The sequence below is a fragment of the Thunnus thynnus genome, chromosome 24 (genome assembly GCF_963924715.1).
Source record: "Thunnus thynnus chromosome 24, fThuThy2.1, whole genome shotgun sequence".
NCBI classification, from domain to species: domain Eukaryota; kingdom Metazoa; phylum Chordata; class Actinopteri; order Scombriformes; family Scombridae; genus Thunnus; species Thunnus thynnus.
In genome coordinates this window covers 19,101,222-19,114,086 of record NC_089540.1, presented here as the reverse complement: position 1 = coordinate 19,114,086, position 12,865 = coordinate 19,101,222, and the positions used below count along the sequence as shown (strand labels likewise).

General features: G+C 38.8%; 1 protein-coding gene across 3 annotated transcripts in view; it reads right to left on the bottom strand.

Annotated features, from left to right (window-relative positions):
- agap1 (ArfGAP with GTPase domain, ankyrin repeat and PH domain 1) overlaps positions 1-12,865 on the bottom strand; it is a 181,765-nt gene that overhangs the window by 97,685 nt on the left and 71,215 nt on the right. For all 3 annotated transcript variants that reach the window (XM_067583662.1, XM_067583663.1, XM_067583661.1), the window contains 2 exons: positions 3,232-3,290; positions 2,830-2,917 (listed from right to left, as the gene is read on the bottom strand). In XM_067583662.1, coding sequence (XP_067439763.1) covers positions 2,830-2,917; positions 3,232-3,290 — 147 coding nt within the window. The remainder of the gene's footprint in view (positions 1-2,829; positions 2,918-3,231; positions 3,291-12,865) is intronic.

The following is a 12,865-nucleotide window of genomic DNA, read 5'->3' as shown; positions in this document are numbered from 1 at the left end:
TTTTCACCCCCCCCCCTTTTTAAGCTCCTTTTATTTCTCAGCCCCGTTATGCAACGATATCAAAGACTTGTTTATAATTGGAGAGGAATCGTCGCTTCCTCGATGGGCAGCGGTGCCAAGTGATTAGATCAAAGATTTTTTTTTTTTGGGGAGGGGGTTGGGGGGAGCTGCTGTTGTTTGGGGCTGGCTCGGATACGGTACGTGAAGCTGCTTGAAAAGCCGCGGCGTGTTGCTTTTGGCAGAGCGCTGCTGTAATTAAGGCTGAGCGGTGGAAACAGGCCGTTGGGCATTTAGTAGTCTGACACTGCGGAGCCACTGAGGCCATTTTAACAAGAGGTACGTCACTGCTGAAGAATATTTAACATCTCAGAAACAGGCAGTCCCCAAACTCCATTGCTTGCGGGGGATTCCCCTGACCCATCAGCCTCATGGATTATTCCCTGCTTGTAGATTTAGAACAACTCCTCAGAGGGCCTTTTTATCTTTAATCGACTCCTCTGGTGAAACTCCACATTCATTTAGAAAGTAAACTGCTCTGCTTGCTGATGTAGAACTTTCTCACTCCGCCTCCAAACATCCAAGTTTTTCTCCGCCGAGGGAACAGCAGCTAAAATTGGTTTGTGGGTTGATGTCGGGTGGGTCCCCACATGACAAAAACAGCAAAGTTTTCAGCTTAAATAAACTGCGTTTGAAGCTTTTCTAAAGCTTTAAAACATACAAAGAGGTCAAGCAGGGTTAATGAGTCAGTCCCAAAGCGAGGGGTTAAACTTCTCCTGTGAGTCTCCGGCAGGAAAAGACACAAACACGGTGGCGGCAAAAATAACATTATGGAAGCCCGATGTGTCCGACCCACAGGATGGATGTTGTGATTAGAATTATGATCATAAATCAATAAACCGTCTTGTTTTATGATTGATTAAACACATTAAACATTAAAGTAAAAATGATTAGACTCAGTAGAGTTTAATCATTATAATCTAATGATTGTTTTCTCAAAGGTGACGTTTTGAAATGTCGTGTTTTATCAAACCAACAAACCAAAACTCAAAGATATTAACTTTACTATCATGGATGATAAAGAAAAGCATCAAATCATCATATTTGAGAAACTGAAACTATAATTTTTTGGCATCTTTGCTTAAAAAAACAATCATTCTTGTAGCCGATCGACTCGACTGGTCTACAGATGAAACGTGAATCTGCTTTGCTTCAAAAATAAACAAATAAATAATAAATATCTACCAGTTGAAGATCTGATCCAGAGAGAAAACACCTGTTGAGGGTTTTTAGAGAATAAACTAGAATGATTTCTGTAAGGACTGTCATCTCTGAGCTCCTGAGATGTAGAAGTGTCTGGGAGCTGCGGTTGTGAAATATTAAAGGAACGTGGTAGAAGTGGGTCTCTGCCTGCAGTATGTGGGGGAGCAGCTTTAATATTAGATGAGGAATATGTTCGTCTCCGCAGGGCGACTGAGCACAGACGCTATAGAAACTACAGTATACTGTATATACTGTATAAGGAGCAGCTGATGCTTTAAAGTTTTATTATATACAAGTTTGATCTTCTATTTCTGGAAGCGTGTTGAGTTATTTTCCTTGTTTCTAGATCTCAGCCGTTAACTGGATGATATTATTACTGACAGAAACGATGAACAAACCATGAAAAAACACCAAAAGACAAATCATTTTCTATTTAGGTTTTTTTATCATCTCATCCCAAACACCCAGAAAATTAAAAATATCATTTTATTGCTAATAAAACGTCACTAAACAGTAAGTTTCTTTATTAGCTTTGAGTAAAGGATCAAACCTTTGTGATAGTTTGGTCATAACTGTGTTTCTGTATTGATTTACCTTCATGTTTTACAGTATTTAGTATCTGTGGAGCCTCTTACACATTTCTACACAGAGAACTACATTTCCCATGAGCACTTGCATGAAAAAGCGCAGGTGTGCCTCAAAGAAACTATCTTTTTTTATTTAATACTCTCTCATGAGTTGATGTTTTCTGTCGTCTTGCAGCCTTGTGATGTGATAAAAGAACAGAAACCTATTCACTGGTTTCAGTTGTCTTCCATCTGCTGAAGAAGATCATGTGATACAATCAAAAGCTCCACAACAGCTAGTAAACAGACCTTGAGTAGAGATCTGTCAACACAGATATTAAAGAATAAGAAAACCAATCACCTGTTTTTTTATTTTGAGAGAGAAAGAAAGTCTGAAAGTTCATCTTGACCTCAGAAATTATTTAACTTTTTTTTGTTTTGGTGGAGCTTTCAACCACATCTCACTGTCTTCATCAGCCAGGAAAGGAACCATCTTCTCCCTCATATTGTTTTGTCAAACCAAGATTTTATTCAATAGTTTAAATTTAACATTAAATTAAATTTCTATCATCTGTCTCCTGAAAAGATTTACATATTAAGAAAAACAGTTATTTTTTATGAAATTAGATTAAAAGATCCTTAAAATAAGACGTGTGACTGTCTCTGCTCTTTATGTCTATCTATTCTGCTCTGTTGGTCTCTGAGGAGACGAAGAGACGAGGAGATGAGGAGATGAGCTTTGCATTCAGGAGACTGAAACTCGTTAACGTCTTTTTCTTCCATCCAGGGTTTTTAATCCGGATTCAGTTTATTATTTTCTCCTGTTTTTTTTTTTTTTTTTATAAAGTTGATTAAATCTACTTTTCTTTTTTTTTTTATTCTGTGGGTTTAATCTGGCAGCAGCAGAGGAGGTTTTGGGGGAAAGCTGGATGAGTTTTAAAGGAGTGGAAACACAGATCCAGCCAGATGTGACAGACAGAAACAGTAATAACATCATTCTGACCTTCAGGTGATTCTTCCTGGACGTACGTTCCTGTCAGGTACCTGTGGACCAGCGCCGACTTACCACTGGCCAGGTTACCCACAATGCCCTGCAGGGGAAGGACGGATAACAGTTTTTATCTCTAAGTAATATCTCTGTCCTGCAGTCGTTAGTAGGTTTGTTGTTGTACATGTGATGACGAAGATGAAGAAAACGACTTCATCCTCCTCATATTATCTTCTTCTTTACACAGAATGAGGCTGCAGACGTCGTCCTCCAACTTACAGTGTAGTTAAGAAGCTTTAACTCATTACAGACATTAATGAAGTATAGAAAATATCAACTAAAAATTAACTATAAAACACATCTCTGTCCTTTAATTATCATCGTTACAGGAAAAACAGATTTAAAGTTGAAACTCACCACTTTGAGTTCTGGTACCGACCGACTCAGCGTCCACTCCTGACTGTTCACAAACGCATCTGGAAGAGAGAAAACACACCTGTCAATCACCTGTCAATCACCTGTCAATCACCTGTAGCGATCATGTGATGCCTTCAAGTGCGCTCATGTAAAGCACGTAAAGAGGGAAAAGTCACTAATTCATGAGTGGAAGTATTCTGACAGCTCAGAGTTAACGAGTTGTGACCCTCATAAAAACGTCGGGAACAGTTTTTGGTCCATTTTGGTGGCTGGTTGCCTAGCAACAGGCTTTATCCACTCAAGCATCGAGCGTGTCGTGTACTCGACCCGCCGTGCCGACAACACGACCTCACGGAGTTTTCCCGTCTGAAGGCTCAACGAGCCGCACTTCAACCGTCACGGCGACAAGAGAGCCAATCTGTTCCCGCTCAGAGGCTTCATGTCGAGGAAGAGGAGGAGGAGGAGGAGGAAGAGTCTCATTAGAGCTGACAGGTGACTGACAGCAGGATGAGCAACGTAACAGGACAGAAAACCAGCAGCTGAGACGAGACCACAACCAGCTTCAAGAACACTAAACTGAGTTCAACAGAAGAACGTCTGAAGCTTTTATGAGCCAATAAAATCAAATTTAATCATTTTTAAATAAAATATAAAACATTTGCTGGTTTCAGATTCTCTCAAGTGAAGATTAAAGGTTTTTATTTGTTATTACTGATAAAAAAAAGATGATCAGACAAAACAAGACGTTTAAAGACGTCACCTTTGACTGTTTTATAGATAAAATATATCAGTTAATAAATAATCAGCAGATAAACTGATGATGATGAAGATGATGATGATGATGGTTCGTTACAGCTCTGAACAACACAAACACATCTCTGTTTGGACTGAAGCAGACCTGAATCTACAAACTGCTGAAATGTCCTGTTTTCTGCTCCATTTACATGTTATTGTGATTACTGTAGTGTGTTAGTGTGAGTGTGTGTGTGTGTGTGTGAGTGTGAGCGTGAGTGTGTGTGTGAGAGTGTGTGTGTGTTAGAGTGTGTGTGTGTGTGTGTTTTAACATCCAGACCAGCAGCAGTTTCGAGGTCGTGGGAAATGAGGAGGCAAAGTGATTTTCCTCCTACACACAAACTGTTACCGTCTGCTTTTGTTCAGATTGAACTATCTGCTGGATAAGAGTGTGTGTGTGTGTGTGTGTGTGTGTGTGTGTGTGTGTGTGTGTGTTATCAGGGTGGTCTCTATCCTGACTGATACACTCTGAGGACACACTGCTGCATGTCTCTAACAGTTCAAACAGACAGTATAAAACATGTTAATGTTATTTTCTTTTAGTTTTAATCGACAGTTGAAGCTGCAGCTTTGAGCTGATTGTTTACAGCAGCGGCTCATTGATCACTGACAGGTTGAGAGTTTAACTGATCAAAATCAATTATTGGAATATTTCAGTTCAAGTCTTTATTATTTTTGGCAGTAAGGCAGCATTTTTAAGCAGGAACAGAGTCATGAACTATCAGATATTATCAGATATTTCTGGATCTTAATCAGAAAACTTTTCTTTCTTTCTTTAGACGCTCTGAGCTGTTTAATAAACAGTATTTTATATATTTATATATCAATAAAAAGGTTCAAACATGTTTACATTAACTAAACTGAAGCTTTAAAACCATTAATGTTTTAATATCAGGCTAAAACTTTGTTACACATAAAGATAAATATGTCTCTGATTTATCTACAACGACTTCCTGAAACCGTCCTAAACGACCAGTAGAACCAGTAGTTGAACTGACACACACCATTAACCCGCTGGCCTGCGCGACACCTCGGCCTGTGTGATAAGTAGGCCAGTGGGTCGGATCCACTCACAGCCTTTTATAATTCATCGTGTGCGTCGCCACGGAGACACGAAGAGATAAAAGCCTCCGAGAAGACAGAAGACTAAGAACGTCACCGATGTTCAAACTGCCGCTGAGACTTTAAAAACTGTCTGTAGTTTACTGACATCCTGAGACAAACTGATCAATTATCTGAATTAAAAACTGTGATGTTACAAAAATGATGCTTTTATTTGTCTTTTAAAATTTTGTCTGCTCTCTGAGTGACCGTAACTGTTCTCATAAAGGTGCAGAAACATTTTAAAAGTTGGTTTTTGTTCATTTTTCTATCAGGAAACGTGATAATTCTGGATTTATAAACCAGCAAACGTCTCACTGAGCTCAGCAAAATCCAGTTAAACCTGCTGGTGGCTCTCCAGAAACCAACCAGTGTTCCCACTACAGGCTGAAATAAACCAGTCCATGTTAACTGTGTTATTTATTATGTGACAACTGGATAAAAAAACTACATTATTTAATAAATGCAGCCAAAAATAAACTGGATGTTATCATCAAGATGCAGTAAAGTTTATTTTGTTGAATCATCAATAAGCAGAATTAGTTTTATTTTGAAATCCAAGACTTCATAATAAACATTATTCTAACAGATGAATCTGTTGTTTCTACTGTTGGTTAATTGATTAAAATGCTGCAGAAATAACTGATTTATTGATTAGTTGAGGAACACTTTCAGCTCGACAACAAACAAAGTGCTTCTGCCGTCGTCATGACAACCGTTCCTGCTGCTCGGAAACAAGCAGCTGTTGTGTTTGTCTCCAGCTGTTGCTGTTGCTATGATACAGCATCATCATGGACGCCTCCTCCAGAGTTTCATCACACAGCAGCTGTTTGTTTCTGGATGTTTCTGCTATTAATACGTCCTGCCGCTCCGCGTGTGGAAAGAATCCAGAGAGGAGCTTCCCGATTGGCCGGCGGACACACAGAGGGGGACATTGTTGAGGGGTTTTTTTTCTTACAAACGCCCGCCTGTGTCTGAGGAGGGGGGGGGACGACCCCTCCCCTCTCTGCCAGGCAGGATGTTGATCCAGCTGCTTCCTGTTTTTCGGGGGCCCTCCAGTTCCCCTCCGATGGTTCCCAGTACGACGACGGAGGGAAAACACCGGCGAGGGAACGATTAGCCGCTCGGCCAGGTGACCGACCGTCAGCTGGTGGACCAATAAGACGCTTCGACTGGATACTGAGCTTTAAAAGGATGAAAACTCTAAAACACTGATGCTACTGACACGTTTCAGCAGCTTGAAATCACATATATCTAATAATAATATATATAAGTGTGATGTTTTAAGCTTGACGTCTTGTATTATTCAACCATGAAGATATTAAAGTTGTATGATGAAGAAAAACATTAAATCATCACATTTGAGAGCTAAAGTTTAATATTTCTGCTTCAAAAATGACTAAAAACGAGATAAAGACGATTAATTTTCTGTGGATAATCGTTACCGTAATAAAAACAACCGTTAGCAACCGTTAGCTAACTCTAACCATCAACTACTCAGCATCTGTAAACCACTAATACCTGAAAAAGAACTTTTAGTGAGCTGATGATGTCATCCGACGTCGTCTTTTAATCGATTAACCTGAAAAACCTCAAAATATTAAATTAAACGAGCAAGAAAAGCCAAATTCTCACATTTAAGAGGCTGAAACCATCAAATCTTTGATGTTTTTGCATCAGAAAATGACAAATAATGAACAGATTATCAATGCAGTTGTTCATTTTCTCTTAATTGACTAATTGATTCATGAACAGCTCTAGTTTAAGCCATAATGTGTCAGCTGACTCACTGCCTCGGGTTAAAAATGTTTAATAACACTTTATTTGAAGGATTTTTAATTTCTTAATAATTTCCTAGAAAGAAGCGTATAATGTGCTGCTAATTATAGAAAATCATTTAAGAGACGAGGAGACGAACGAGGGAAGAGAAGAAGCCGACGGAGGAAATATAAAGAGAAGAAGACAGAAGATGACAGACGGAAGCAGAGAAGAAGAAGAAGAAGACGACAGGTGAGAAGGAAACAGCTCCTTCGCTTCGTCGTCGCTCTGGGAGGAAAAACTCGGAAATGAGAGCGAGCGCCGTGAGACTGAAAACACTCCTTCATCCCTTCATCCCTTCATCCCTCTGCGCCGACACAGAGCTGCAGGAAAAGAGAAAAGATGGAGAGAAAAAGAAAGAAAAGGAGGAGGAGGAGGAGGAGGAGGAGGAGGAGGAGGCCTTCAAAGAAAAGCAGGAGGACTCCCAGCGCTCTCCAGAATAATCTCCATCATTAATTCTCTTTCATTGGGGCTCGTTTGTTTCTACTTTTATGCTGCTGCTGTCGTCCCTCAGCGAGCAGGAAAAACCAACACGTGAGGACGATCAATGATTCTGATCAGAACCGTGACACTAATTCATCTCTCTGAGCTGACAAGTTACAACCAAAAACCACGAAACCTGCACCTGAAATACAGCACAAACAGTTAGTAGAAATGGACGTGGATATTTGCTGGTTTTCTTACTTTTCTACGATATTAAACTGAACATTTTCTGCTGTTTTCAATCCACTGATGAAGAGAATAATCTACAGCTGCGACCAGCACATATTCACATCATCAATTAACTGATTTGCTTCGTCCGACCAACAAAAATATTCAGTTTATTATCATGTTTGACTCATTAAATCATTAAATCGTCACATTTGAGGAGCAGAAACGTTACGACGTTAGAAAGACGTTTAAAAGGAGTTTAGTTCTTCCTGAAAGCAGCTTTTTGTTTTAATGAGGTTTTTTCTGCATTATGTTCATATTTAGTGACATCGTGGGACAAACAGAGAGTATGTGTGTGTGTGTGTGTGTGTGTGTGTGTGTGTGTTTACGTGGCAGCAGCTGGAGGACTGAACACAATGGACGAGATTCAACAGGAGAACAAACAAGATAACAAGATGACCCAAAATCTGCTCTAACAAGCTCTGAACTCTGAGACGGAGTTACGTTCAACTTCACTTAGTGTCAAACAACACACACACACACACACACACACACACACACACACACACACACACCTCAGAATAGAAACACACACACAGTAAAAGAAAACAAACAACAAGACGATAAAACAAGAACAAAAGTTACACAACTGACATTTAAATGTTCCATCATGCAGTCTGTCAAACATGTGAAATATGCAAACTCTCAGAGACTCAAACGTTTGTTTTATTTCTTCATTCCTGACGACATGTTTCAGATGATCTCAGCTGGGTTACAACGTGTCAACATGACGAAGACGCGACTTTACTCCGACAGGACGACAAGAAAACTGATCTGAAAGCTGATTTAAATGAGTTTAATGTGAGTTATTTCATTAAAAAGCTCTTTTAAAAGGCAGTCAGATCAGATTGAGATGTTTTCTTCATGTGATTTAGGATGAAAACATGTAAACAAACTACTGTGAATGTATGAATGAACACTATTTATAGCTCTGATCCAGAGAAAGTGTTCCGAGAGGAGCGTCGGTATAAACAAGGAACAGGAAGCTTTTTATTTATGTCATGAAGAGTTGTAAAAGTTGTAGTTACATGATGAAACACATTATCAATGATTATGATGATGATTTAATCAGTTGTTTGGGCCATAAAATGTGAATCAATGTTTCCCGAAACCCAAAGATGACGTCTTTAAACCCAAAAATATTCAGTTTACTGTCACAGACGACTGAGGAAACCAGAAAATATTCACATTTCAGAAGCTGAGAGAAGCTGCAGCGTGATGGACGGAGAGAGAGAACGAACTGTATCAAAGAGAGAAAAGTGGAGCGATAGATAAAGAGGAGGAAGAGGAGGGTGAGCGCGAGGGCAGCGGCATCAAAGTATCACAGAGACGCAAATGGATGAAGTGTGAGAGAAGAAGAAGAAGAAGAAGAAGAAGAAGAAGAGAGGAAGTCAGAGATAAAAGACGAGCAGAGAGACGGAAAACAATAAAGAACAGCTGGCTGCCGGCCAACACGACCCCGCTGTGTGTGTGTGTGTGTGTGTGTGTGTGTGTGTGTCTTAAGTTGATCTGTTAGTTGCAAATAAAACTGCTGATCAATGATTTTGATCGTTATTAAACTGTTTCAATAACTTTTCAAACCAAAAATACCTCAAAACTGTTTGTTTCCATAAAATGTGAGAATTTACTGTTTTGTATCAATGTGAACTGAATAACAGCTGCAGTTAACGATTAATTACATCATTGATTAATCTGTTGGTTATCATCTCGATTAACTGTTTAATAATTTTGTCAATAAAACTTCAGAAAACAGTGAAAAACAAGAAAAAAACAACCAAATGTAACATCTGGAAATGTCTCACTTTGTTCAACCAACAGTCTAAAATGTAAAAATATTCAAAATTCTTACATTTAAGAGACTGAAAACATCTAATATTTGTTATTTTTGCTTGAAAAATCACTTCAATAATAATCAAAATACTCAACAGTCAACTAATCAAACTCATGAGCTGCAGGATCCTTTTATAGAGGAAACTACTGATCAATGATCTGCAGCTCTACATGAAATACACAACAAATAAACACTCAAACATAAACATTCTCATTTTACTGTTCACTGACGTTCACTAAAACCTTCTCCTTGTTTCTACAGTTTCTAAATTAATCAGTTAATTGTTTAGTTTAACGAGGTAAAAGGTGAGAAAGTAAAGAGACGTCTGCTTTGTCCGATCAACAAATCAGAAATATAAAACAGAGAAAAGCTGCAACCAGAGAATATTTGGTGTTTTTTGCCTCATAAATGATAAATGATTGATGATTTCAGCACTACGTTGATGTTTAAACTGTATCTTTGTGACGTCTGACTTCATATCAGGTGTCAGAATCAAACTTCAGTCTTTAAATATTGATGAATTCTTTTTATTTACCAGCTCAAATATGATGTCAGGCGTGTAAATAAATCCCAGCGACCACAGAGGCAGCTGCACTCGTAAAATAAAACTCGACCTCTAAATGACCGCCGGCTGCTTTCTGGTGAGCAGCCGCAGCCAAACCCGGCCTCGGTAATGACGGCACGCCGCTGCCAAACACAGCGACACCCTGCAGCCTTCAGCCTGACTCGACCTCTCCGCCCCTGAGCAGGACGCTGGCACTGACACTCTGCATCAGCTGGGAGACGGAGGAGGAGGAGGAGGAGGAGGACTTCAACCTTCATCATGTACAGCCGACGGACGGCGTTTCATCTGACAGAGACGATCGTCGACTGTTCTTTAGAGGGAATAAAAAAGCCTGCAGGCGAGCGGACACTCCCACCGATCTGTGACTCTTCATCACCTTTAAATTCACATCACACTCATCAGTCCGGTGATGAAGGTTAAAGGAGGCCGGTTCAACACTCAGCGGGGAGTCAACAGGAGCCCCGCAGAGCTGTGAACACACCTTAACACGACTGAAACTGAAACAACACGACATGTCGCACAAAAACAACCTACAGCTCCGTTTTTAACTGTGACTGACTGATCTATCAGCTGATATCAGTTCATTGATACGTCATTATCAGTATATGTTGGCTAATCAGTGACAAGAAATCATTTATATTATATTATTATTTAGTTTTTACATGTTAAAATGTTCCGTTTTCACATCCAGCTTGATTTACAACCCAGATTTAGTAACATCTGATGAGTAACTACACATGAATCTGAACAACAACACTGAGAGGAAACAGTGACTCCATGGTTACATCACAGCCGTCCGACGGTTCCTGAAGCATGCCGAGAATCTAAACACCGCGTGGAACTGGTTCTGTCTACAGGTGACGCGTCTGTACTGTAACAACACGCCTCAACGTCCTTCATGTGTTTCTGATCTGATCAACACTGATAGAAACGTCTGTAAATTACTATCAACAGCAACTTTCTGACTGTTTTATTCAAACTTTATGGATGAAATTTACATGGATTTTGTTCCATGTTTTTCCTCTATATAGTTATAAAAGCACATAGTGAGATATTTTTGGTAATTTAAAGCTTATTTTCTGATTTTCCATTGTAGTGTAAACAGACAAAGTTTAAAAAGTTAAGTAAAATACATGTTTTAAATCTGTGATACTTGGTTTTTCCTGAAGGCCAAGAATGAAACTCCATAATCAAAATGTTTTAAATCATTTGAAGTACATAAAAAATTAAATAATAACACAAATGTGCACAAGCATTTGTTCATAATTCACATATACTGTAAGTTTACAGAGGTTTTCAGACATTTCACAGGTAAAATATAATATTTTACCTGTAAAAACATTAACTTACATGTGTTTTTGTGTGTAAATTAGCTTATTTTCTGATTTTCCATTGTAGTGTAAACAGGCAAAGTTAAAAAAGTAAAGTAAAATACAGTTTTAATTCTGTGATACTTGGTTTTTCCTGAAGGCCAAGAATGAAACATTATAATCAAAATGTTTTAAACCATTTAAAGTACATAAAAAATTAAATAATAACACAAATGTGCACAAGCATTTGTTCACAATTCACATATACTGTAAGTTTACGTGGTTTTTCAGACATTGCACAGGTAAAATATTATATTTTACATGTGAAAACATTAATTTATGTGCTTTTTTGTGCATAAAATAACTAAAATCATTACACCCAATGATTGCTGTCCTATTACTGTCATCTATAATGATTATTCTTCCTGTTTTTTCTGTGTTCATTGATGGTACAACGTCTCTGCTCAGGCTGGTATCTGTATTCAGGTTGAGTTACTAGTGGCTCTACAAGCTGCTGCCAAACATGTCAGGACGGTATTATAACGTTAAGCGCTGCCATGGATCCTGCGAGCTGACGGGACGGATTACTGATCCTGAGCACAGAGACGCTGTGATGAAACCCTGACGGATTTACAGCCACACACATGAACTGCTAATGTTCAACTTCATCATGAGAAGCATTTAAAGGTTATTTCCTTGTATGAATTTGTCAAAAACAAGTGTGACGTTGTTGGTGTTGGTGGTCATTAATCGCTTTGAGTCATTTTTCAGGCAAAAAGATGCCAAAATTCTTCTTTTTCAGCTTCTTAAATGTGAAAATTTTCTGGTTTATTTAGTCCTCTATGATAATAAACTGATGTATTTTGGGCATTTGGGATCATTTTCTGATATTTTATAGACTAAACGACTAATGAATTAATCCAGAAATAATCTTAAATTACAGTCTTGCAGTTTCTATTGTATTCTTATTGTAGATAAACATTTTTTTGGGTAGTTTTATGATGTTATTGGATGTTTTATAAATGAATAATGTGATTTTAACAGGTTATCTCTTGGATTTGAAGCTTCATAAATAAACTAGAGGCTGGTGTTTGGGCGGGTGGAGTGTTGGCACGCTGACAGCGACACGACGAGGGAACAACAAACGCCTCCTTTGCCACATGGCCTGTTTGACAGCCGAGGAATGTGACTCCATGACACACTCCTGGCGTGACGGCTGAGATATCAGATAGGTTGAGTTAACACATGATAAAGACCTGAACAAGAAGAGATATTAGATGCAGTTAAATGTCACAATGGACCAAGAACAGAGACGAAGAGGAAATGTTTCTCATCTGTTTCCAAACGTTTGTCTCCTTCACGTCCAGACAGCTTAGACTACTGGTAGAATACTGGTAGAAAACTGGTAGACAACTGGTAGACAACTGGTAGAATACCGGTAGACAACTGGTAGACAACTGGTAGACAACTGGTAGAAAACTGGTAGAAAAATAGTAGAAAACTGGT